This window comes from Eptatretus burgeri, chromosome 5 (genome assembly GCF_056783735.1).
Source record: "Eptatretus burgeri isolate ZD-2024b chromosome 5, Ebu_testis_v1, whole genome shotgun sequence".
In the NCBI taxonomy this organism is placed as follows: Eukaryota; Metazoa; Chordata; class Myxini; order Myxiniformes; family Myxinidae; genus Eptatretus; species Eptatretus burgeri.
This window is the reverse complement of record NC_140965.1, coordinates 92,461,078-92,488,330: the sequence shown is the minus strand read 5'-3', so window position 1 is coordinate 92,488,330 and position 27,253 is coordinate 92,461,078. Positions and strand designations below refer to the sequence as shown.

At 41.7% G+C, this 27,253-nt stretch overlaps 1 protein-coding gene and 1 long non-coding RNA gene across 4 annotated transcripts in view; one reads left to right on the top strand and one right to left on the bottom strand.

Annotated features, from left to right (window-relative positions):
• LOC147026962 (uncharacterized) overlaps positions 1-4,324 on the top strand; it is a 39,350-nt gene extending 35,026 nt beyond the window's left edge. The window contains exon 3 of the long non-coding RNA XR_015058575.1: positions 4,186-4,324. This is a non-coding gene — a long non-coding RNA (uncharacterized LOC147026962). The remainder of the gene's footprint in view (positions 1-4,185) is intronic.
• SCYL2 (SCY1 like pseudokinase 2) overlaps positions 1-27,253 on the bottom strand; it is a 126,245-nt gene that overhangs the window by 79,146 nt on the left and 19,846 nt on the right. For all 3 annotated transcript variants that reach the window (XM_085882900.1, XM_085882901.1, XM_085882902.1), the window contains 2 exons: positions 26,064-26,213; positions 2,882-3,103 (listed from right to left, as the gene is read on the bottom strand). In XM_085882900.1, the coding sequence (XP_085739026.1) occupies positions 2,882-3,103; positions 26,064-26,213 (372 nt within the window). The remainder of the gene's footprint in view (positions 1-2,881; positions 3,104-26,063; positions 26,214-27,253) is intronic.

The following is a 27,253-nucleotide window of genomic DNA, read 5'->3' as shown; positions in this document are numbered from 1 at the left end:
TCATATCGTCTATGCATCTTTTTGGTGCACCCCCCCCCCCGGGTTTCAGGTTTCTGAAATCAGTCTTCATAGGTTTGAGTCATCCTGACTTCTAACCACATGACAAAAGAACCTCAAATGCCTTGACACGATGACATCTTTAAGTCGTTTTCCCTATTTTGAGTGTGTTGCGCACATCCACGTTTCTCATCCTCTGCCATCTCGTGACTCCCAGAATGGACCTTCAACACTTCCTCTCAAAAACAAGGAGTGTCCTCTTCTATTCTTTTTCTAAGAGTCCAGGCTTCGGATCCTTAGATGGTGAGAGGCAAAATGAGGGCCTTGTACAATCTCATTTTCGGCTGTCTCAACACATGCGACAAATTCAAGTTTATCTCCAAGTCTACCAAATGCCTGTGCCACCAGGGACACTCTGTGCTGAACATCCGCTGCACAGTTTGGGACTTTACTCTTGATAAACTAACATGTACTACAAAATAACTATTCTAATCTATGCCACATTTTAACCTCCGAGACCAAATTGTTATGAATCTGGTCTAGGTGATAACAGTGCATGTAAGCATCAGTGTAATGCAATTCCTTGAATTAAAAAAGGTGTCGGGCATCGCATACAGAGCAGGTTTCTCTTTTCTCTCAGTCTCATCTATTCTCTCTCCTACGTGCCTCTGGGTGAATGCACCAAATTACTCGTTTAAGTCGATAGAGGTCCCAACGGTGCAATGGGTTATATTATTATATACGTATAATAATTTTACAGTTCTGATCGCCCATTCACAGCTGTGTTCTTCTTCATCTACCACCCCATTCACAATTATTCTTGTAACAAACCCTTTTTTGTTCATGAGATCTTGCAATGTTGCTCATACAGTGCCCCCTATAAGTTAGAGTTGGATTGCATAATTTGTTGAGAATGCCAGCGATAGCTCACCGACTCGTTGCAAACAATACTGTTACAGATTTCCCGCCCGTCGGCGTGCGAACGACCGCGTCTAACCAATAGCGGTCGCTTCGCCCACCGAACGGACAATCCAGTCGTGACTTTCTGGAACAACGCCAGAAACCAGTCACGGGTGGGTTTTTAATCCCACCACGGCCCAGTCCGTATTCTACCCGCGTGAAATAGGGTCAATCGCCGAATATCGATATACCGAAGTACCCGCGCGGGTAACCTACCGAGGGACCGTACCTCGGCGAAAGCCTGCTTGGACACGAACCACTTAAGTGGTCCGTTCCGTTCTGGGATAACTGAGCGGGTATTATCGCCAGACCTCACCGGACCCGATTCTAGTTATCGGCGATTTAAAAACCAACTATATTCCGAGTGCAAGATGGGGCAGTTCAATGAGGGAATGGACGCAACGAACAGGTTTACATTCACACAAGGACATTTATTATAATAAAGCACGTATGCAATTAAACAAGGCAAAACATGTATGCACCTATATAAGCAACAAAAGCACGACAAAAGAACTACAACCGTCTACTTATTATGTACAGTCACTTGCACTTAACAGTTTCCTACTTATTAGACGGGCCCATGGACACACGTACGCACACACACACACACACCCAAGAAATGGTGGCAGAAGCCTTTAATAACGAGCTCCAGCTCGGAGGACAGGTGAGCTGAAACCCAGAGCCTATCTCGAACCTCTCCACCTCGTGTTGTCTTCAAGTTGTTCGGACCCGGGATCCAGCGAGAGCGAGCTGGACCCAATCGCCGTGAGCTGCGATCCTTCCCGAGCTCCCGCGAATCCTCCCGCGCTTCTCAACACGTGCTGGTGAGACGAGGCGCCGATCCTTCCCGTTGATGCGTCGCTTCCCCAAGGAACCACCTCCAAGAAGAGGCCGATGAATTGCACCAAGCCGGGAACCAAAATGGAGAACAAAGAAGAAGAAGCCACCACTCTCAGCTCGAGCCGAGCAACCGGCTTAACTTCCTTCCAAACAGGGCAGATTGAAGCAATAAGCTCTCCCGAGCCAAGCAGAAGCCGAAGCTCACGGAACCGTCAAAGCAAAGAGCCTCCAAAAAGCCTCCTCCTGAGCCAGGCCTCAGCCGAAGCTCACTGAGCCAGCCGAAGCAAAAAGCTTCCGGAGGCCTCAACCCTAACGAGAGCCAAGCAGGACCCGACGGTCTGCTGAACGACTCCCCTCAAGTCCCTTCTCCAACTCTGCTCCCTCCAACTCTACCCTTGAAAAAAAGAAAAAGATCTCCTCTTATCCTTCTCCGCCCCCCCCCACGCCCGGCGTGACTCTTGCCCTCGTGATCCATCCCCCCACTCAACCACGGGTGGGAGGGAGTTGTTGACATCATGAGTCAAGGGCCGGCAGGGTTCTTCCTCTTCGCAGAAGAGGGGGAGGGATGTCTCCATTGTTCGCTCCCTAACTATAAAATCGATCCGCAGCGCATCTAATCAATTTCGAACATTTAAACAATGAAAGGTGAGCTATCTAGGGAACAAGCACTTATCAATATAGCTGACTAAAGGAGTCTGTATGTTGTGTGCAATCGAATTCCCAAATTCGGAACAATACCATTGCATCTTTAATGTCCACCAAATAATGCTGGCATATGAGATACCCAGTTCAACATCTATCCGAAGAACGGCAGACATAATGATGCCTTGCCCTGCTTGCGAAACAGCCAGGATGACAGTTTATAGCCAGGCTAGATGGTTCAGAGCCGAGTGTGCATACCTCTAGGCCATCCGGCCAATCCCATATTTTAAAGCGCAAAAATGATTTTCCCACAACTGGAGTTTAGTGCCGGTTGCTAAAACAATGCTGATAACTTCACAGAGAAACGAAAACAATGCAAACAAATCCAAATGATTATTTTTAAACACCTTCCAGTAATTACACAAATTGTTCAGTTTTTTACCTTATCCAAGTGGATGCTGAAACTTTTGAAAATGTCACGTCCCCCAGAGGGCTCCAAGATGGTCTTTCCTTTATTGAATACAGCATACATGAGCATCCCAAAGGAGTACATGTCGCTGGCAGTTTCGCAGCTAACTGACAGAATGTACTCTGGAGCAAGGTACTCGGGCCGTGGGTGGCACAACGCTGGAAGTGCTGGGTCCCATTCGATGCATGAGAATGTCTGAAAAGAAACCACCAATATCAGCAAAAACTGCATTAGACAGACCTTAGTGTACCAGTCCGTTCCCAACAATCACCTGTAATCCCTTCGTCCACACACCTCCACACATCTCCTTGCATTCTCTGCATATCTATACATTACTATTAAGCCACTGCACATCGAGGCCCAAGTCCCTCAAATAAATCTTCCATGCAACAATGACGAGGATGACTTGAAATCAATTTATATGAGTTCCAAATAAGTATCCGAGTCAGAATCACCTTCTCCCCACGTGCACTCTGTGCGAAAAAAAATCGTGAATGAACGGTTCGTGAAAACACAAATAAATAAATGGTAAATGGCCAATTTGGAAACCAAATTTGTTTCTGTTTGTTTGTGAGCAGGATATCTCAAAAAGTTATACACAAATTCGGACGAACATTGGTGGACAGGTTAGGTGTGTGACAAGGACAAATTGATTAGATTTTGGTGAAGATCTGGATCCAAATACTATAAAAAAATTTAAGCGATTCTTCACAATTGAGAGATAGGGCCAAAAACGATATATAGCATGATATGTCAAAAGTTGTGGATGGGTTGGGTAGGTGACTAGAACAAACTGATAAGGTTATGGTTAAAGTCCGGCTGCAGATCCGGCCTACAAGTGGGATCCAAAACGTAAACTGTTCAGCCTGGAGGAGGTATGCGCTCCACCGAGTGCTGTTCTAATTTGAAAATGGGAAGACTATGAAAATATTTCATTTGATAACATACAAGAAACATATTAGGCTTGAATGCAATTTCAATTGTTCAGACTTTTTAAAGTTGGAAATTCTGGAACCTGAAAGTTATTTTTATATTTAAAGGATGTTTCGTATTCCATGTTACAATATTGTGTCAGAGAATATTTTTATATACAGGCATTTTGCGATTTGGAGCTGGAGGGACATTTTCCAAGTTTTTAGTTTTGTCATTCACCAATTCCTCCTCGACAAGTGTGATGCAGTTGGAGGCTGGTTACCACTAATCAGCAAATTCATGACTAGAGCAGCATTGTACAGTATCCGCAGACAGTCGTTTGTGTCTGGGATGTGCCGTTACAGGCTCGTTTCTTTGCCTGTTGGTCATCATCGTTCTCATCAGTGGGGCTTTCAGCAGATGTGGAGTTATCAACCAGATCCTCTACCTGATATTCTGTCAAAAAGGTTTCAAAATGAACTATAAAATAATCCCTCATTTGACATTCGGGTGGTGTCAGAAAGATGACTTGGGGAAAACGTTTTCTGTTCCGTTTTTTTCTTTTTTCTCAGAAAAGTTTTCTGTAAGACTGCCATTTCTTTAGGTTCCATATCCGATATGGAGCATCGATGGCTTCACTTTCTTAATTGTTCATATAGAGAGCTTTAGTCTGGCCAATATAAGAATATCCTTTTAACCTCGTAGTCGTACTTTTATTATGCACCCATGTATCTTGGCTGGAATGGTGTTAACAGCTTGGCAGTCTTGCGAAGAAATAATGTGGACTCGTTGTCGCACTGGTGGTGGTGCTGTAACTCAAGGGCAACCAAATCCTCACTGTCAATCTGTAGAAGCAGAATGGAGTCTTCTTTTTGCCGAGCTGCTTGCAGAAGTTGACCTCAGTGAAACTGTTCACATTTAAGCAACCATACCAGTGACCTGTTTCGAGAAATACGATATTGTTTGTACTTGTTGGAATGGCATAATAAATAGTACACATTCATTGGAAACTTGTGCCATCTCTTCCGAGTTATTGCACCATTCACTCCTTCAGATCTAAACACTCATTTAATGTGGATCTCCATGATGCTTGTTCTCTGACCACGCTTCCCTCCGCATAAATATCGATCGCTCCCTTATCAGGCTTCAGTTTCTCATGTTCCAAATGTACGTATTTAATAGATATACTCCTTTTAACATGATCTATCATATTTATTTCATAACAAGGAAAAAAAAACAAACATACATGTGGATGTATCGATTAAAAGCATGCATTCATGACTTGGATACTTTTAAAGGGGAACGCAAATGCAATTTATTTTTTCCGAAAACCATTGAGAATCATTAATCATGGTCTAATTTGAATGGAAAAAAAAATTCAAATAATTTTGGCAGGGAAAAAAAGCCCATGTGTCAATTTTCGATTTCATCAGTGACGTCACACCTTGAAGCCATATTTGCCCGAACGGTGGTTTACATATAGTGTAGTAGATGGTACAAAAATCGTGCAAATTATGATACAAGCATCAAATTTGGCATTTCTGTTCTGCAGGGCTTTCTGATCAAATCGGCCCGATTGGCCATTTGAAAATCCAAATTTTGAAAAATTTGAAGAAAATAAAAAAAACACTTCTAAAAAATTTGAAGTCACAACTGGCTGAAATTCTTGAAGCACAAGTGAACATCCCAGACAGAGAACCAAGGGGAGATACAGTCATCATTGATGGCTCAGCAATAAATGCCCTACCTCCACGCACTTTATAGATATTTGATGACTATGCTAAAGAAGACATCATCCCAAAGGTGGAATCATATGGTGCCAGGTATGAGAGGGTGGACGTAGTGTTTGATGTGTACAAGAAGTCAAGTCTGAAGTCCGAGACAAGGTCGAAAAGGGGGCAAGGAATCAGAAGAAGAGTGACAGGAACCAGTAAGACCCCAAGTAACTGGAGAAGCTTTCTTCAAGATGACAGCAACAAGACTGAGCTGTTTCACTTCCATGCGGAAAAGATGTGTGAAGCACAGACGACAAGCACAGTCATTGTCACAAAAGGAGAAGATGCCATTAGCAACACAAGGAAGTCACTGGATGCTGTGTCTTCATGTTGTCATGAAGAAGCTGACACTCGAATATTTGTACACGTCAGGGATGCAACGACGGATGGTAGCAAGTCCATTATCATTAAGGCTAATGACACAGATGTACTAGTCACAGCAATATCTGTACTGCCATCCTTACAGGAACTAGGTCTTGAACATGAGGATTGCCTTTGGCCAAGGAGCCAAGGCACGATGGATTCCAGTCCATGAGGTAGTTTCTGCAATCGGGCCTGAGAAAGCGAGAGGGATCCCATACTTCCATGCGTTCACTGGATGTGACGTCGTGTCTGCCTTTCGCGGTAAAGGGAAGAAAACTGTATGGCAGACTTGGAACGTCTTTGATGATGTTTCTGAAACATTCACCAATCTCAGGCAGCATCCAACATTGATTCGGGATCTTGGCTTTTTTGAAGTTTTTTTTTTTTTTTTTCAAATTTTTCAAAATTTGGATTTTCAAATGGCCAATCAGGCAGATTTGATTAGAATCCCATGGAGAACAAATGTGCCAAATTTGATGCTTGTATCATCATTTGCACAATTCCTCTCAAAAATTGCTGTTATCTGCCCCACTAATAGAGAAACAGTGCATGTCGAGCTTGGATTCAGATACCGATTCCACAATCATTTGCAACTCTGAAGGTTCTCAGAATGTTGAAAGTGATCAGTCAGATTTTGAAGAAACTATTGGAGACAAAGTTTGTAATGAAAACACTTTCAGGGGCATTGTGGAGACATATCGTTTCGAGCCTTGCGCGAGTGATTCAGTGGAAGAAGGCTAAAGTGTTACTGAAGATGAAAATGCTGGTCACATGATCACTTCAGCTCGGTGGGGTTTGATTTTCCATTCAATTGGCAATTTATAAGGGATGGATTTTGTATCGATTGATAAATCGGTTTATATATTATTTGAGCAGAAATAACCATCATCGCCCGACAGCCAACACGGTGGACAAAATGGGCGACTAATGCTTTGTCCCACCATCACAGACCGACCAGGTGCCTTGTATGTTATGGGATTGTCCTGTTTCATACTTTCCCCAGACGCCATTTGTGTCCGTGCCATGTCCCACCGTCATGTATAGTTTATGTACATGACGTCAGCATCGTGTCATAGTCAGTGTGTTTCTTTAGTTGAATATAATATTCTTGGCTGCAAACCTCTTGCCTGGTGATCAGCAGGGTAGAGACAATGTGATCGCGTGGCAGGCGACACTTGTTGCTGGCAGATCATGCAGCAAGCGCTGGGATGGGACTCAATTTGTGCTGTGCTGCCTCGTCAAGTTAGGGGATTCGATTCAGTTTTATTAATTAGCCTTATATGGTCACACATAAACGATCAGCAGTACGCTGTCCTGATGAGCCCACAACAATGGTGAAATCGAGATCGACATCTCTGCTTTCATCTATTCCTGACCATAGGCTTTAATACCATCCGGATGCCTCCCAGTTTGGAGGTGGGTTGACATAATTCATGTACATAACGTCAGCGTCATGTCATATAGTCAGTGTGCTTCTTTGGTTATATACGTTTCTTGTATACATAGTCGAAGCTCAGAGAAGAGCTAATACAAGTACACTGATCGGATCAGGACACAACAGAACAAAAGGAACAGCAGAGAAAGGGAGAAAACACCAACAGCAGGGCCAAAGGCCAAGACAGGGGGAGGCAGACAAACATTGGGTGTGGGGAGGAATGGAGGGTAGGAAAGGATGCATGGGGTGGACAAGATTACAGAAGGGAACTGACTGGAGGGACAACTGGAAAGTTGGGAGGGATTGGGGTGGGGGGAAGCTTCATCAATGGGGGGGGGCTGATTGGTTATGATGTAGTGCTTCATGAATGATTAATCAATTTCACAAGATCACTAATTAATTAACATTAAAAAATGAAATAAACCAATTTCACCCGCAGGGTGACCCGTATCTTGCCAAAAGGTGACCACGTGTGACTTCTTTAAGGTCACACTGAGGTGAACAGAACTGCTATCCACCAGGAGCGACTCCTTGAGGAATATCTGTCTACGAGAGATTCCGATGAGAATCGTTCTACAGAGTAACCATGAAAAATATGCTTTTGCCTCATAACGTCACCAAATGACATCATAATGTCTCAAGCTTGACATATCTAGAAAGCACTCATCGAGGTGTTTAATTTGAGGTACGACACGATATGGTTCCTAAAACTTGAAAATTTGACCTTGGGGTCAAATATGTTTGACCTTCGGCACTAACCATGAAGGTCAAGGCCAATCGCCACCAAAAATTAATCAGCTGAGCGCCAGACCATGAACTATATTCCCAGGAAGTTTGAAGACGATCCGATCAAAATTACTCAAAAAATAAGGGTTTCGTCGACTCCCCTGATTTGTGACAAAGTGACCTTGACCTTTGACCTTGACCTTCAAAATTTTATGCGCTGAAAGGGATCTATATAGGCCTCTGATATGCGAAGTTACAAAAATTTCCACTGATAACTGTGCTCTGCAGAGTGATTTATACGTGATTACAGACCAAAAATAAATAAATAAATAAATAACATATGAAGGTCAAGGCCAATCGCCACCAAAAATTAATCAGCTGAGCGCCAGACCAAGAACTATATTCCCATGAAGTTTTAAGACGATCCGATCAAAATTACTCAAAAAATAAGAGTTTCGTCGACTCCCCTGATTTGCGACAAAGTGACCTTGACCTTTGACCTTGACCTTCAAAATTTTGTGCACTGAAAGGGACCTCTATAGGCCTCTGATATGCGAAGTTACAAAAATTTCCAATGATAACTGTGCTCTGCAGAATTTTTTATACGTGATTACAGAGAAACAAACAAACAAACAAACAAACAAAAAAAAAACATACAAGCTGACTAACATATCTTGCAAAAACTTCGTTTTGGCAAGATAACAAACAAGCAGTCATAGACTGGTACTTACGAAATCGTCAACTTGACCTCTGACCTTGTCTAATAAAAGCTGTCTCTTCAGAAGGTAGCGACGCAAACGAGAAGTTTCTACGATGATTCTGTATCAAACCATCAAAAATCGTAACGTCGACCGAAGCATAAATCTCCATTTCTCCACGCAATTATACCTTAACGCAACTCAACGACGCGTCTGCTCGAGCGCACTGCATCATGGGATGACCCGTGACGCGTCGAGTGAAGTATTTTTTTTATACAATCTTAAAACATCTCCAAAACATCCGATTTTTACCAGAATTTCGACAACCGAGGTTTAAGCGTCCTAAGCGATCGCAAAAACCGAAGACAAAATTAAAATCGAAGTTAAAGCGAACTCGTAACATCGAGCGAAGCAAAAATACTCCATTTCTCCACGTGAATTTATGGAATTATGTTTGACCTCACTGTAACCTTGACCTTTGACCGATTTTGACCAAAATCTAATCAGCACTTGCCATCACCTTCCTGAATCACGAGGTGCAATTTGACATTGGTAGCTTCTTCCGTTCTCGAGTTATCATGCCCACAAACAAACAAACAAGCAGTCATAGACTGGTACTTACGAAATCGTCAACTTGACCTCTGACGTTGTCTAATAAAAGCATGAATCAGTCAGAAGCCCAAGGGGAGCTTGAATTCTGAATTCATTGTGGTCTACAATTTTACACTGTGGTTTGCAGATAATGAGTCCCAGACAAAAACTAGATTTCTTATAAAAATTCCATTTTTTTGTTTTTATTTTTAAAAAAGTGATTCAGTACCAGCAGGATATGCCAGGTGTATTACTTTTCAGAAGAATCTGATAAAAGACTTATTATTTATTATATATATATATATATATATATATATATATATATATATATATATATATATATATATATAAATATACATACATATATATCAGTTATTCATCGCTGTTCCAGAATTTTGACAACCGAGTTTTAAGCGTCCGAAGCGATCGCAAAAACCGAAGACAAAATGAAAATCGAAGTTAAAACGAACTCGTAGCATCGAGCGAGGCAAAAATACTCCATTTCTCCACGCAAAACCTTAACGTCACTCAACGACGCGTCTGCTCGAACGCACTGCATCATGGGACGACCCGTGACGCGTCGAGTGAAATATTTTTTATACAACAATAAAACGTCTCCAAAACATCCGATTTTTACCAGAATTTCTACAACCGAGTTTTAAGCATCCTCAGCGATTGCAAAAACCGAAGCCAAAATTAAAATCAAACTTAAAATGAACTCGTAATGTCGAGCGAAGCAAAAATACTCCATTTCTCCACGTGAATTTACGGAATTATGTTTGACCTCACTGTGACCTTGACCTTTGACCGATTTTGACCAAAATCTAATCAGAACTAGCCATCACCCTCCTGAATCACGTGGTGCAATTTGACATTGGTAGCTTCTTCCGTTCTCGAGTTATCGTGCCTACAAACAAACAAACAAACAAGCAGTCATAGACTGGTACTTACTTACTAAATCGTCAACTTGACCTCTGACCTTGTCTAATAAAAGCTGTCTCTCGAGAAGGTAGTGACGCAAACTAGAAGTTTCTACGATGATTCTGTACCAAACCATCAAAAATCGATTGTTTTGGATGTTTGACCTCACCGTGACCTTGACCTTTGACCAAAATCTAATCAGCGCTAGCCACCACCCTCCTGAATCACGTGGTGTAATTTGACATTGGAAGCTTCTTCCATTCTCGAGTTATCGTACCTACAAACAAACAAACAAACAAGCAGTCATAGACTGGTACTTACGAAATCGTCAACTTGACCTCTGACCTTGTCTATTAAAAGCATGAATCAGTCAGAAGCCCAAGGGGAGCTTGAATTCTGAATTCATTGTGGTCTACGAATTTACACTGTGGTTTGCAGATTATGAGTCCCAGACAAAAACTAGATTTCTTATAAAAATTCCATTTTTTTGTTTTTATTTTTAAAAAAGTGATTCAGTACCAGCAGGATATGCCAGATAATATGTGTATTACTTTTCAGAAGAATCTGATAAAAGACTTATTATTATATATATATATATATATATATATATATATATATATATATATATATATATCATTTATTCATCGCTGTTCCAGAATTTCGACAACAGAGTTTTAAGCGTCCTAAGCGATCGCAAAAACCGAAGACAAAATTAAAATCGAAGTTAAAACGAACTCGTAACGTCGAGCGAAGCAAAAATACTCCATTTCTCCACATGAATTTACGGAATTATGTTTGACCTCACTGTGACCTTGACCTTTGACCGATTTTGACAAAAATCTAATCAGCACTAGCCATCACCCTCCTGAATCACGTGGTGTCATTTGACATCGGTAGCTTCTTCCGTTCTCGAGTTATCGTGCCTACAAACAAACAAACAAACAAACAAGCAGTCATGGACTGGTACTTACGAATTCGTCAACTTGACCTCTGACCTTGTCTAATAAAAGCTGTCTCTTGAGAAGGTAGCGACACAAACCAGAAGTTTCTACGATTATTCTGTACCAAACCATCAAAAATCGAATGTTTTGGATGTTTGACCTCACTATGACCTTGACCTTTGACCGATTTTGACCAAAATCTAATCAGCGCTAGCCACCACCCTCCTGAATCACGTGGTGTAATTTGACATTGGAAGCTTCTTCCGTTCTCGAGTTATCATTTTTTGGATGTTTGACCTCACTGTGACCTTGACCTTTGACCGATTTTGACCAAAATCTAATCAGCACTAGCCATCAGCCTCCTGAATCACGTGGTGTAATTTGACATTGGTAGCTTCTTCCGTTCTTGAGTTATCTGTACCAAACCATCAAAAATCAAATATTTGACCTCACCGTGACCTTGACCTTTGACCGATTTTGACCAAAATGTAATCAGCACGAGCCATCACCCTCCTGAATCACGTGGTGTAATTTGACATTGGTAGCTTCTTCCGTTCTCGATTTATCGTGCCTACAAACAAACAAACAAACAAACAGAAACGGAAGGCAACAATATAATTACGAAATTTTTAGATTTCGTAAGTGACAAATAAACCAATGTCACCCGCAGGGTGACCCGTATCTTGCCAAAAGGTGACCACGTGTGACTTCTTTCAGGTCACACTGAGGTGAACAGAGCTGCTATCCACCAGGAGCGACTCCTTGAGGAATATCTGTCTACGAGAGATTCCGATGAGAATCGTTCTACAGAGTAACCATGAAAAATATGCTTTTGCCTCATAACGTCACCAAATGAGGTCATAATGTCTCAAGCTTGACATATCTAGAAAGCACTCATTGAGCTGTTCAATTTGAGGTGCTACACAATATGGTTCCTAAAACTTGAAAATTTGACCTTGGGGTCAAATATGTTTGACCTCAGGCGCTAACCATGAAGGTCAAGGCCAATCGCCACCAACAATTAATCAGCTGAGCGCCAGACCATGAACTATATTCCCATGAAGTTTGAAGACGATCCGATCAAAATTACTCAAAAAATAAGGGTTTCGTCGACTCCCTTGATTTGCGACAAAGTGACCTTGACCTTTGACCTTCAAAATTTTATGCGCTGAAAGGGACCTCTATAGGCCTCTGATATGCGAAGTTACAAAAATTTCCAATTACAACTGTGCTCTGCAGAGTGATTTATATGTGATTACAGACCAAAAAAAAAAACAAAAAAAAAATATGAAGGTCAGGCCAATCGCCACCAAAAAATTAATCAGCTGAGCGCCAGACTAAGAACTATATTCCCATGAAGTTTTAAGACGATCCGATCAAAATTACTCAAAAAATAAGAGTTTCGTCGACTACCCTGATTTGCGACAAAGTGACCTTGACCTTTGACCTTGACCTTCAAAATTTTATGCGCTGAAAGGGACCTCTATAGGCCTCTGATATGCGAAGTTACAAAAATTTCCAATGATAACTGTGCTCTTTTAGATTCTTTTATACGTGATTACAGACAAAAAAAAATGAAAATAAAAAATAAAAAACACAAGCTGACTAACATATCTTGCAAAAACTATCTTGCAAGATAACAAAGCCTTTCTACAGGGAACACTGAGGGCAAATGATGCAGAAATATTGCCACAGCAGCTTTCATACCAGACACAATATATTGGATGCTACTTACTCAATAATAGTTTGGAGGAAAAGTGATAAAATCAGAGTTATTTATCAAAAACGTTCTCATGATAAATCTTGGTGGTATTGGATTGAGAATATTTTAAATCGCCAGTATGGTACATGAGGAGTACTACATCAGTCAGCGAAAATAAGCCCATGCAGACTAGTCTGAAGAACAAGTCATATAATCCCTGGTGTTGACTTAATGGTTCAAGTGGTGGGCTAGAGATTCTTGGATCCTGAGTTAAAATTCTGCTTGGCTGTTGAATGTGGGGTTGACTGGTAGGGTTGACTCAGCCTGTCATCCTTCTGAGGTCAGCAAAATGAGTGCCAGCTTGCTGGTATCGGGTGTCAGAATGGCGATCCATCCAGGAGTGTGCCCAATAGCCCAGGAGACTGCTTAGGTAGTACCAACACTGCACAGAATATGGTCCCGATGGGTGATTGGATAGAGTCATATAACGCGTTCTAGGAGTGGGCCAGTCCCGTCTCCAAGCTATGTTCAGTCATGTAAACACAATCACGGGGTCACATAGTTCTCTCATTTTTAGCTTGCACAGTTTCCTGGTCAAGTTTATATCTTTAAAATATGCAAATGAGATTTTTAGGGTACTCCATGTATGGCAGGGGTGAAAATGAAGCATCCCAGCAGAAGGCACCGACAAATATTTATTGGGCCATTGGTCCATGATAAATTATTAAACTTAGTTAAATCATAACAGTGCAATGAAACTTTTCTGAAAGTCAACTTACAGGGAGATATTAAAAAATATAATTATATCATTGAACACACGACACCCCCGCCTCCCTTATAAGAGGAAAGTGCGCACAATTAGGGCCAGGCTAGATCGATTGAGATAAATCAGAGGAATGAGTCAGAAAAGACTCAATTTGACTTTTTGCCTGTGAAAGACCAAATGTGGAGATTCAGGCAGAAAGTCAAGAGGAGAGTGTTCCTGATGCAGCAGGAGGTAGACAAGTTGAGAGTGGTTGAGAGGAGAGTGTACACTCGTGTTTGCATAAATATCCATTTTTCAAACTTGAATAGCGCAGAAAATAAGTCTTTTTGTTTTCGGGCACCCAAAATTTGACTTTGGGCACCCCTAAAAAAGTAATAATAATAATTATTACAAGTCTGAAGACGACGATGGTTCACGAGCGGTATTTGACGATGTAGATTGTTTCAGAAGTCAAGGATGAGACAATGTGATAATGTTTGAACAAGTTATAAAAATGATCAACATGATGTGGCACGAGAGACAGGTTATTAGCTGCAAAATGTTGAAAACCCGGTTTCGTTCAACAACTTTAAAAATTTGACCTTTGCATAGCCTTTAAAAGTCACAAAACAATGTTGTGGACATTAAAATAAGGAAACAGGATATAATACGTGCTATAGCTTAATGGAGTTAGTTCGTCGAAGAATGAAGAAAACCCGGTTCGATTCCCACAACTTTGAAAATTTGACCTTTGTGAACTTTAAAGGTCAAAGGTCAAGGATTATGACCTTGGTGTAAAACTTCCTCTGGAACATTCCAGGAACAATATAACGTCATAAAGGCTATATGGCATTTCGCACTCCTCGGATTATCCATACTTTGATGAAATCAGCGTAAAAACAAACTTGAAGGGGGTGCCACGGGGAAGGTGTTCGAGATAGAGTAAAATGGTTTCAAGACTTTAGGTGGGGAATGACCTCAAGATTATGCATAAAAAATATTGTCATCCAAGCTCTCAAAATTTGGGCGGTCGTATGATTTTTATGTCAAAATTCGAAATTTTCTAAGTTCGTGACCTTGTGACCTTGACCTTGGGACGAAAATGAAAAAAATATATATATCGAGCTCCGTGGGGCTATGCAGGTGCCATTGGGCTAAGCAAATACCAAAACCCCCGCCAGATTCGACAAACCCCCTAGGAGAAGATGCAAATTGAAATTGGCTACTCCCTAAAAACACAATTCGCAATTTTCTAAGTTCGTGACCTTGTGGCCTTGACCTTGGGACGAAAATGAAAAATCGAGTTCTGTGGGGCTATGCAGGTGCCATTGGGCGAAGCAAATACCAAAACCCCTGCCAGATTAGACAAACCCCTCGGAGAAGAAATTTTTTGTCAAAATTCGCAATTTTCTAAGTTCGTGACCTTGTAACCTTGACCTTGGGATGAAAATGAAAAATCGAGCTCCGTGGGGCTATGCAGGTGCCATTGGGCTAACCAAATACCGAAACCCCTGTCAGATTCGACAAACCCCCTCGGAGAAGATGCAAATTGAAATCGGCTACCCCCTAAAAACATGTTTTTTGGGCGTGGCTCCACTCATAATGGGCGCACCACGCATATGACGAGCTGTATGAGAAATTGGATACAAAAGAAGGGGAAAAGGATTTATACCGATTGGCAAGACAGAGGGACCGAGCTGGGAAGGATGTGCTGCAGGTTAGGGTGATAAAGGATGCAAATGGGAATGTGCTGACGAGCGAGGAGAGTGTGTTGAGAAGGTGGATGGAGTACTTTGAGGAGCTGATGAATGAAGAAAATGAGAGAGAGAAGGTTGGAAGAGGTGGAGATAGTGAATGTGGAAGTGGGGTGGATCAGTAAGGATGAAGTGAGGACTGCTAGGAAGAAGATGAAAAGTGGAAAGGCGGTTGGCCCAGATGACATACCAGTGGAGGCATGGAAGTGCTTAGGAGAGATGGCAGTGGGGTTGTTAACCAGATTGTTTAATAAAGTCTTGGAAAGTGAGAGGATGCCGGAGGAGTGGAGATTAAGTGTACTGGTTCCGATTTTCAAGAATAAGGGTGATGTGCAGAGCTGTGGAAATTACAGAGGGATAAAGTTGTTAAGCCACACCATGAAGTTGTGGGAAAGAGTAGTGGAAGCTCGGTTGAGAGGAGAGGTGACGATCTGTGAGCAGCAATATGGGTTTATGCCAGGAAAGTGCACCACTGATGTGATGTTTGCTTTGAGAATGTTGATGGAGAAGTATAGGGAAGGCCAGAAGGAGTTACATTGTGTGTTTGTGGATTTAGAGAAAGCTTATGATAGGGTGCCAAGAGAGGAGTTGTGGCATTGTATGAGGAAGTCGGGAGTGGTGGAGAAGTATGTGAGGATCGTGCAGGATATGTACGAGGACAGTGTGACAACGGTGAGGTGTGCGGTCGGAATGACGGACCGGTTTAAGGTAAAAGTGGGATTGCACCAAGGATCGACTCTGCGCCCTTTCCTGTTTGCAATGGTGATGGACAGGTTGACGGACGAGATCAGACTGGAGTCCCCATGGACTATGATGTTCGCGGATGACATCATGATCTGTCGGGAGAGTAGGGAGCAGGCTGAGGCGAGCCCCGAGAGGTGGAGGTACGCACTGGAGAGAAGGGGAATGATAGTCAGTCGGAGTAAGACGGAGTACATGTGCGTAAATGAGAGGGAGGGTGGTGGTATAGTGCGGTTGCAAGGAGTTGAGGTGGGGAAGGTGGATGGGTTTAAATACTTGGGATCAACTGTCCAAAGTAACGGAGAGTGTGGGAGAGAAGTGAAAAAGAGAGTGCAGGCAGGATGGAGTGGGTGGAGAAGAGTTGCAGGAGTGATTTGTGACAGAAGGGTAGCTGCAAGAGTGAAGGGGAAACTATATAAGACGGTAGTGAGACCAGCTATGTTGTATGGTTTGGAGGCAGTGGCACTAACAAAAAGACAGGAAGCGGAGCTGGAGGTGGCAGAGTTAAAGATGCTGCGATTCTCGTTGGGAGTGACGAGGATGGACAGGATAAGGAATGAGTATATTAGAGGGACAGCACAGGTAGGACGGTTTGGAGACAAAGTGAGAGAGGCAAGATTGAGATGGTTTGGACATGTGCTCAGGAGGGAAGCGGAGTATATCAGGAGAAGGATGTTGAAGATGGAGCCGCCAGGCAGGAGGACAAGAGGAAGGCCAAAGAAGAGGTTCATGGATACGGTTAGGGTGGTCATGCGGGTGGTTGGAGTGTCAATGGAAGATGTGGAGGATAGAGCGAAATGGAGACGGTTTGATCCGCTGTGGCGACCCCTAACGGGAGCGAGCCAAAAGAAGAAGAAGAAGAAGAAATATATATATATATATATATATATATATATATATATATATATATATATATATATATATATATATATATATATAATCAGGATTACAATAAAAAGCTTGTTTGGCAAGGCACCCCCAAAAAAGATTAATGTGGACCCCCTGATATAAGTACTGTATAAACAAATGTCTTAATTGGCATCACAAACTGCAATTAATAAAATAAACTAAAATACAATCAACTGCAAACCATTTACTTTGCCAAGTTACTTTTAACACTTCCACGCAATTTATTTTGTCTACAGGCAAAACGGGATGGCATGATGATGACGACGACGATGATGATGATTATCATGATGATGAATAAAATTTATTTGGCCATGATACAGATTCCCCTCGGATTGTAAAATATATCACATGACCTTTAATCTGAAAATGTAAATGAACGCATAAGGATTCAAGGGTGGATCCAGAATTTTTTTTAGGGGGGGGGTGTTCACTGAAGGTTAAGATGTTCTTATACTTTGAAATATATCACCAAGCCCTATTCAAGTAAATATAATAGTTGAGGAAAAACTGGTTAATCTATCTCGAGCTAGCAGTGTCCCACCATAAATTTACATTCTCCACAGGAAAATTTGGGAAAGTCAAGCTACTTGACGAAAAGGCCTCAGGCCTGTCACTAACTGATTTTAAAGAAAATCTGAAGATTTTGGAATCTTTGCGACGGATCTTTACAACAACGATGTAAATACACAAAATGTTTCCAATGCAAGTCAATGAAAATATCGAACGGACAAGCATAAAATATGGTGAAATGACCCTGAGCACTGAAACCTAAACTCGTCATTGCGGATCATCAGACCATTGATTATAATAATGGACGATGTAGCCACTGAAACGTTGAATTACGTGGTGAAATTGTTCAGGATTGTACTGCGCTTTGCTGTCGCACACGATCCCGAAAACGTTGCCTTTCTTTGCGGAGCCATAACTAAACATTGAGTCGCAGGAATTAATACAGAACCAGCGGCGAAAAGTATCGCAGCTCGGATTAATTGCCGAGTGAAAGCAAAAGACATGCGATTGCAGAATTATTTTTAACTTTTTTTAATGTTGAAGGCAACAGGCACAGACTGAATAGTCCTCTGAGGCCAAGCCTTAAATAAAAGAACTGTATTGATAGAAAAGTAAGGAAAAAGAGAATAGTCTAAGAGTTTTGAGGAAGTAAAAAAAAAATCTGCTTTTTGAAAAGGGGAAGGTCATAAGTATTTGGGAAAAATTGAGAAGGTAAAGAGTCCCAGAGTTTGGCAGTGGAGGGATGAAACAAATATCGTAATGGCCCACCCTTGAGTTACCAATGGCCGCACAATAATCATGTGATGTTGTGGCTTGTCGAGTATTCCGTAGTCTCATTAATGGTGGAGGTACACAAGCAGCAAGTTCTTGTGAGCAAAAACCGAAGTAATATCTGTAGAAAAGAGAAAAAGAGTCGACTTTGCGGCGTAATTTGAGTGGGTCGAGTTTTGAGGTCACATTGGTGGAGTTGACAAATCGAATAACTTTGTATTCAATTCTGTCCAGTAAGTGTGTGGAGCTGGAACCTTCTCAGATGTGAGAGCATTACTCTATACAAGGACAAATCATATATATATATATATATATATATATATATATATATATATATATATATATATATATATATATATATATATATATATATATATATATATATATATATATATATATATATATATAGTTGGAGCAACTGTTCAGAGGAGAAGAATCTTCGACATCTGAACAGGACTCCTAATTTATTTGAGGCAGACTTAGCTATTTGTGTAATGTGTGATATCCAGGCAGATTTGTTCAGTGATATCTCGCACGACGATCATGTGACATAATTGTAAGGGCGGAGGGGAGGGGGGAATTCACGTGCACCCGCTGAACCCCCCCCCCCTCCTGTATCCGCCATTGGGATTTATTATATCCACATCCACAATAAAAGTCCTCTCCTCCAACTTAAACTACAATTCCTGTTAAACAATAACAGGATGTACATTTGCTTTGTTTGTCATAATCTAATTTTCACTCCACTACGACACTTCTTCCATCGTCCCCCTCTCCCGTCCCCCCTCCCCCCATCCCAAACTTAACATACAAATATTACCCATCGAAGGACATCTTTCCTACAGTATACATCAGAGGTAAAACTGGCCAAATGCTTCAGAGAAACACATTTTATCTAACATAAAAAGACATTCTGGGAGAAGGTTTTACAAAGGAACAATGTCATAAACTTTGTTTTGATACATACATTTCACCTAGTAAATGGCCTTATTAAGGCTATATACCATACTCTATTTACAGATGTCATCTCAAAAGACATCCTGCCCATTACAAAAGAGAAGAGTCCTGCCAGTATTTTTTTTAAACACACAAGAACTGGAAAGGGTGTCATTTACATATTATATAAGCAAATGTGGTAAAGGGAGGCAAATTGAGAAAAATAAATATGAAAATAAAATAATCAATGGACGACTCATGAAATATCATTCAAAATGAGCGTGTTTGTCAAAAGCTACCATAACCATGCCTGTTGGGGTTATTCAATAAACTGAAATAAAAGGATAGCATTAGGATTACGAGTTTGCTGTTTAGTGTGAAACTCCAAAGGAGCCTGTTTGCTGTTTAGAGTAGTGAAAGACTTCCTTCTCCAATGGCTGTTAGGGTTTGATTCCCATGGCTAACAAATCTTGTCAACCCACACTTGGCCAATGTTGTGACTTTCCGAAACACCCATGAAATGAGGGAGATCTGTCTCGCAGCTAACTGAAACAGGCTCCTTTGGAATTTTTTTTTTTTTAAGGTTGTGATAACGCCTTTTGTCAAAATCTGGAGCAGTCTTTTTAATGCACTCAGAGCACCAACCTTGTGATTCGCATTTGCCTCATGTTCTTGTTCCCGATTTGCAATAAATAAGCAAATTTCCCACTACCTGTACCTGAGACTTTGACTCAAAGGAGTTGAGGCTCACATACATTGTGCATACCGATTCAGGATTTGAAAATAAGAAAATAGTAGCGATACCCGTGCACATGCACGGGACGCACCAAGTAGTAAGGTAACTATAGCAGTACAACATAGCTGGTAGCAGAAGACAGACCGTACACGGGGAATGACAAAAATACGCATTGTGCAAAATGCAAGTGGTACTATGGAACGCCAAGACTTCCCAAACATTGTTGGCATGTCCGCTAAGTGCCACAGCCGTTTCATAGGGATCGTGTGACGGCGAGCCAAGTTTTTAGTGTGCAAGCTTGGTACTATAAGAGATATAATCTTTAATCTGTGAAAAAGATCACCTATTTAGGGACAACATCTTCCACCAATATTAATCACCAAGAATGCGATCAACTTGTGAATACCAACTCAGTTTTACAATTTAGCATCAAGATACACCGTATAAGTTGATACTTTTTTTCCGAAGTCAGAGCCCCAGCTCATACTCAGAATTAACCTGTATATGGTTTAAGACATTGAATAATTGGTGAAATGAATTTTTTTTTTGCAAAGTGTGATCTTTTCTGAAATAAATTGTATAATTGTTAATTTAAACACATGACAGAAATCATCGCCCATAACGTTTGACGATTGGGTGAGCAATTAACCATTAATCCGTCACTGACACATGGAAAATTATACAAATCAATAACAAGCACGCACTCACCGATTATATTTGATCCATCCCTTTGAATCCTAATCATATGTATCCATCCATGTGTTCACTACCATTTCGAAAATATGACCTAAAACAAGATTTATCATTACTGGAGTTGAGTAACTAATCCTACTCATTTCGATATTTTCTAATCTATAATTAATTTGTTGTCCGTCTAAACATTTCTTAGAGTAAATCGACCCCATAGAGTTTGAAAATGCAGTCCATTTTCACCTCGGACATCCAGAAGTACCCGTAATCGTACCTGACCATACCCTAATTTAACCAACTCATGAAACTAAAAGTCGTCATATGGAGCGACCTCTAAATCACCTCCGATCAACTTAATTTTTTTATGCGCGTTATTGAATCATAGTGGAATAATTTAAGGCTTGTGGAGACAAAATCTTGCTGTTTTTGGACCACCCTAGTATACAGTGCCTATAGAAGTCCACACCCCCTTTCAAAATTTTCACCTTTTGTTGCCTTATAACCTGGAATTAAATTGCATTAGATCAGACTTTTTCCACCTTTATTTACATATCGTAACCCACAACTTCCAAATGAATAACAAAATCTACAAATTTCAGAAAAATTAGAAATGCAAAATTAGAATATCTTTGTTGGATAAGAGTGCACCCCCCCCCCCCCCCGAGTTAATACTTGGTAGAAGCAACTTTGACAGCAATTACAGCTGTGAGTCTGTTGGGATAAGACGACCAACTTTGCACACCTTGATTGGACAATATTTGCCCATTCTTCTGTACAAAACTGTTGAAGATCAGTCAAGTTGTGTGAGGAGAATTGATGGATAGCAATCTTCAAGTCATGCCACAAATTTTTGATTGGATTTAGGTCGGGGCTCTGACTGGGCCACTCAAAGACATTTATCTATTTTTTCCTTAACCACTCCAGTGTAGCTTTAGCTGGGTGCTTTGGGTCATTGTCATACTGAAAGGTGAACTTCCATCCCAATTTCAGCTTTCTTGCAGAGAGCATTGCAGAGAGCAGCAGGGTTTCCTCTATGATTTTTCTGTACTTTGCTCCATCCACTTTCCCTTCTCTCCTTACAGGTGCCCCAGTCCCTGCTGATGAGAAACATCCCCATAATATGATGCTGCCACCAACATGCTTCACAGTAGGGATGGTGTTCTTTGGGTGATGTGCTGCGTTGGGTTTGTGCCAAACGTAACGTTTTACATTTCTAAGGCCAAAAAGTTCCATCTTGGTTTCATCAGACCAAAAATCTTTTTGCCACATGGCTTCAGCATCTCCAGAGGAGTACATTTTTGTATACCTCAAATGGGACTATCAAGGTTGGCTTTCTTGAGTAATGGCTTCCTTCTTGCCACCCTACCACGCAGGCCTCGTGTGTGGAGTGTGGAGTGGTTGTGGAGTGTTTGGGATATTGTTGGCACATGCACACAGTGACCAGTTTTTGCCATAAAGACATGTAGCTCTTTCAAAGTTGCCATTGGCTTCTTGGTGGCCTCTCTGATCTGTCTCCTCCTTGCTTGGTCATTCAGTTTGGAGGAACAGCCTAATCTAGGCAAGGTCTTGGTGTTACCACATGCCTTGCACTTCGTAATGATTGTTTTGACTGTGCTCCAAGAGATATTCAAGGCCTTTGAAATATTTTTGTTACCTGCCCTTGATCTGTGCCTTTCCACAACTTTATCGTGGAGGTCGTTTGAAAGCTCATTGGTGCTCATGATTGAGTCTTTGCTGTGAAATTCCAAGTGAAAAACTTGGAACTATTAGCAGAGGAAACCGACAGGAAACAGCTGATTTTACTCAGAAATAATCAGAATCAATGCAATCTAACACAGGTGGAAGCCAATTAACTTGGTGTGATTGTAAAGGTGATTGGTTACACCTCAGCTAATTTACAATTGCTATTACAAGGGTGGTGGACACTTATCCAACCAAGATATTCTAGTTTTGTATTTTTAATTAATTTCCTGAAATATGTGGGTTATGAAGTATAAATGAAGGTGGAAAAAGTCTGATTTAATGCAATTTTATTCCAGGCTACAAGGCAACAAAAGGTGAAAATTTTGAAAGCAGGTGTAGACTTTTTACGGCCATTCAGTGATGAGACAAAGGCTAATGTCAAAAGTAGGCATTCAGTGTTGGGCAAGTGGGAATGACCAATTTGTTGCAGCCACTGGACATTTCTGTTAATCATTGCTTCAAGGCTGAGCTCCGGAAGACATGGGATAATTGGATGACCACAGGCGAACACAGCTTCACTAACACGGAATGTATGCATCATGCCTCTTCTACCGAGGTATTTCAGTGGATCAAGGATGCATGGGACAGTGTGCCTCAGGGGACATTGTTAATGGCTTTGTCAAGGCAGAGAATGTCAAATGATCAAAGGAACTAGGACGATGACGTGGAGACCAAGGACGACCTTACCATAATCTTCAAATCCAATACGGAAGACGAGAAATTTGATAGTTTCTCAGATGTCAAGTGATTATGCAGTGTACTGTCATGAACTGTGACCAGATGAAACATGTTGAGGCATTGCTCAATGATTAAGCTCTTGCATGGATTGAAATGTGCTTGTATTACATACAATAAGTGTCAGGTGTTAATGTTTTGCTTTGATTATTTTTGGTATGCATAGTCAAGGCTCGGAGAAGAGCTGGAACACTGAATAGATCAGGATGTAACACACAAACAGGATGCAAAAGGCACATCAGAGACACACGCAAAAGCAGCAGGAGAGAGAAAGGGGGAAACACCAGCAGCATAGTTGAAGACCAAGATAGAGGCAGACTTAGACAAACAATGGGTGTGGGGAAGAATGGGGAGAAGTAGGGGATGCAAGGGGTGGACAAGATGGATACAGAAGGAAACTCAGGAGGGAAAACTGGAAATTTGAAAGGAGGGATTGGGGTGCGGTTAACGAGGGTAGAAAAGATCATGGTTTTGGATTGGGTACGATCTGAAATGGTGGTGAACAGATGTATTGAAGACTTTGAGGGAAGAATGAGATTGAAGAGGATATGGAAGTTGGAGTAATGTTTATCAAGTAGTGAACTGTGACAAAATGTAATGTGCTATGAGCCAGTGCTGATAATGATTTTGCAGCTTGTTTAAATACTGTACCTCAATATGATAACAAACTTGTTGAAAAAATAGTTACATTCCTAATTTATCTGAAAGGTCATCTTATAAAATAGTTCAAATAATATGTACAGAACAGCTCACATGGACATACATACCGTAGGCAGTGGATGCATTGTGACTACGTCAGGGAAGAATTAACACCTGTATTGTTCTGACTGGCTGACAGTTTTGCCAATCATTGTCGTCGATTTAGCTTTGTCTTTTACTCCAAATCGACTTATCTATAAATGAAGGCAAAAAAAGAGGGAAAATTATCCAAATTGACTTGTATTCCACATCATACCGCATTGGGATGCCTGGTGAGTCTGCTGAGCAATTTTAAATGGTCATGGATACAATAGTATTGTTACGGTTCTAGGAACCTTATGCATACAAACATAGTTGGCCCGAAGTTCGTTATGCCATTAAGTGTATGTGCAGATAGAACCCCTCCTTGTGTGTCGTGAGAGGCATAAGGGGGTGCATTGCGATGGCTTTTAGTTAGGTTTATAAATCATTTCTCCCCTTTTATTTTGAACCACAGTACCTTCTTCTCGCTTTCCGAGGCAAAATCTTTGTGCAGTACCTTCTTCTCGCTCTCCGAGGCAAAATCTTTGTGCAGTACCTTTTTGGCGAATCCGGACACGCGTGGAGTGGGCGGGCTTCCCCGCATGGCCGAAACCCGCCCAGAAAGGGAGGACCCCATGGAAGCCCTGGCCAACCAGGGCGGACAGTGACGTCTGCTTCGTCAAGGCCCTGCCCGACCTTGGGGATCTATAAATTACAACACCATTCTGTCTGGAGTTTGTTCTTTTTCGGGGGTCGTTCGTTCAGAGAGGGTGAGTTGGAAAGTGAGTAGTCTTGAGAGGATGTGGGCAAGTCGGAGAGTTTGTTGAGAGTGAGAGACCCAAAGACTCAGCCTCATCGCGGGAGATACCCAATGATTCTGGGTGCCTTGGATCTCACATCGCAGAGCCAAGAAAGGTTTGCACACTGTTTGTGACTGGTCTACCCGACGACATCAAGCGTCGGGAACTCCACCAGCTCTTTCACACTTCCAAGCCACGTTCATACCTTGGACTCGGCGCTCTCCACCCAGGCTCCTCCGCGTACACACAAACTCCACACGTGCGGCTGTGGGCCGAGCTGCGCGACCATTGTCAGGTGCCGCACCACGGAGCATCCCTTTCCCCGAAACTCAGGTACCAAAAGAACTGCGACCTCAGCTCACTTCCTCCCTGGCTACAAAGTCCTTGCCATTCATCTGGGTTTATTTAGTCTGAGTGTGTGTCTGAGTGTGTGGTGCCGTCTGGTAAGTAGTACTGTACAAGTGCTTTGATCATTGTAAATGTTGCCTGTATTCTCGCGATAAGTCTGCTCTGTGTCCTTCTTTTGTAAGATGATTGTAAATAAATTATTGTAGAAATGTTCCCAGTTTGTTGTCGTCTTTTCCTTCATTGGTCCAGCATGGTTTGGATCTAAGTTTAAGCCGGGTCTTTATCCCCGATAATCTGTTCATTCAAGCCAGTACGTCCTTGGTAGTTCCGCTCGGCTGAATCCGATCCGGAGTTGGTAGTTGGTACACTAACGTAGTTGGTAGCGTGACCCGGTTCAGGCAAGGCGCACCGAGAGCGAGGTTCCCCGGTAGTCGAAAGCGCGTTGTTAATTAGGTAAATTGATTATAGACAAAAAGACCCTATGCCATGCGGTTGAAGTATTGATGTCCACGGTCGGTTCAGCGACCCGCCACGTCACGGAATTATCCATGAGCGACGGCCTACAATTCCGGGAGTCTGGTGGGAGATGTCGTAACTTCCCCCACCTAGAGGTCGTTCTCGCCACCGGACCCCAGCCCGCAACAGTATGAAAGAGAAAAAAAAATTATAGGTAAATGACAGGTCATCACAAACACACACAGACACAAACACCGATTTTTAAAAATCGTCTATTCTCATTTACCCACAAGACTCGTACCCTGAGTAGATATTCGTAGGTAGTTCCTTCACTGAGCTTTCCTTTCAGTAAGAGTTAGTCTCCTTGAACATGGCCCAACTAGCACCCATAAACTTATAAGGGGTATTTCTCAGGATAGCTCAAAAGTAGCAGACTCACCTGCAAGCTACCTATAGCCTGGGCTGGATTCTCAACCTGACAAGAAGCTGTCACATACCTCATTGTCATCATTGGAGGACGCTGTTATGTAGAAATCAAAACCCATTATCTTCCAGGCACCATTCTTGTTGAGAATCACATTTTCTGGAGTCAGGTTCCCATGGATCATTCGTACACTGTTGTGCAGGAAAGACAGTCCCTCTGCAAGCTGCACGGGAAGATAAATGGCTCCTGGTTAAGGCAGACATGCTACAAAAAAATTGAGGAAAAAATAATGATGATAAAATAAAACAAACAAACAAAAAAAATTTTAGACCAATATGTAGACACAAAAATTGCAAAATAAAATGCTTTTTGAACTGAATTCAAAGAAAACTGCCCTGAAATCTGCTGCTTGACAAAAGAGTGGCACATCAGTACCACAAGAGACATTCAATTCCTTCCTAATTCTCTGGACCATACGTTTTAAAATTGGTGATTTGCCAGAAGGCAACTTGATAAGACTGCCAAATCAGTCTCATGGCAATAATTACATTGGATGGTTTTTGCCTTTGCCTTCACAGAAGTATTTGGTGCTGCATTTTGGCCAGGGTGCCAGGGGCAATCGCCTCGTCTTTGTACAAGACAATTGGGTCTTAAACATCCACCAGCATTCAATGCTGGCGGACAAGTTGCTTGATTATTGTCCCATCTGACGGATGGTTGACTCATTGGCGTATTGCCCTGCCTGAAAAACATTGGAGCGTCAGTTTATCGTTAAGTCAGGAATCGAACCCAGATTAGACAGCTAAAAGGTGAGTGTGCTACCTCTGAGCTATCAACCAAGGAACCATCTTAGCACATTACATATGCAAAGAGGTGGAGAGGGGAGAAAAAAAAAACTTTGGGGGTGGGGAGGGGGAGGAAGTGTATGGAAGAGGAATAAGTGAAGAGATGTGGCTGAGGTGGATACCAAGGAAGTTGTGGAAAGGGAAAACAGCTGGCATATAAATGTAGTGCATTACCTTCTATGATAAAAAAAAGATATTATTACGAGATGAAATCCATGAAATTTAAAACCTCAGATTCCAGGCCATGTTAATTAAAAAAAAACTTACATCAACCTGCATGAAAAAAAATAAAACTAAAACACACAAGATGCACATTGTGTAAATCACAAATACAATCCACCAAGTTAGCGACTGTCTATTCACTCTCACCCTTTGTCCTTTTTTCCGTTATTACCCCACGCTTTTTGAAAAAATGACG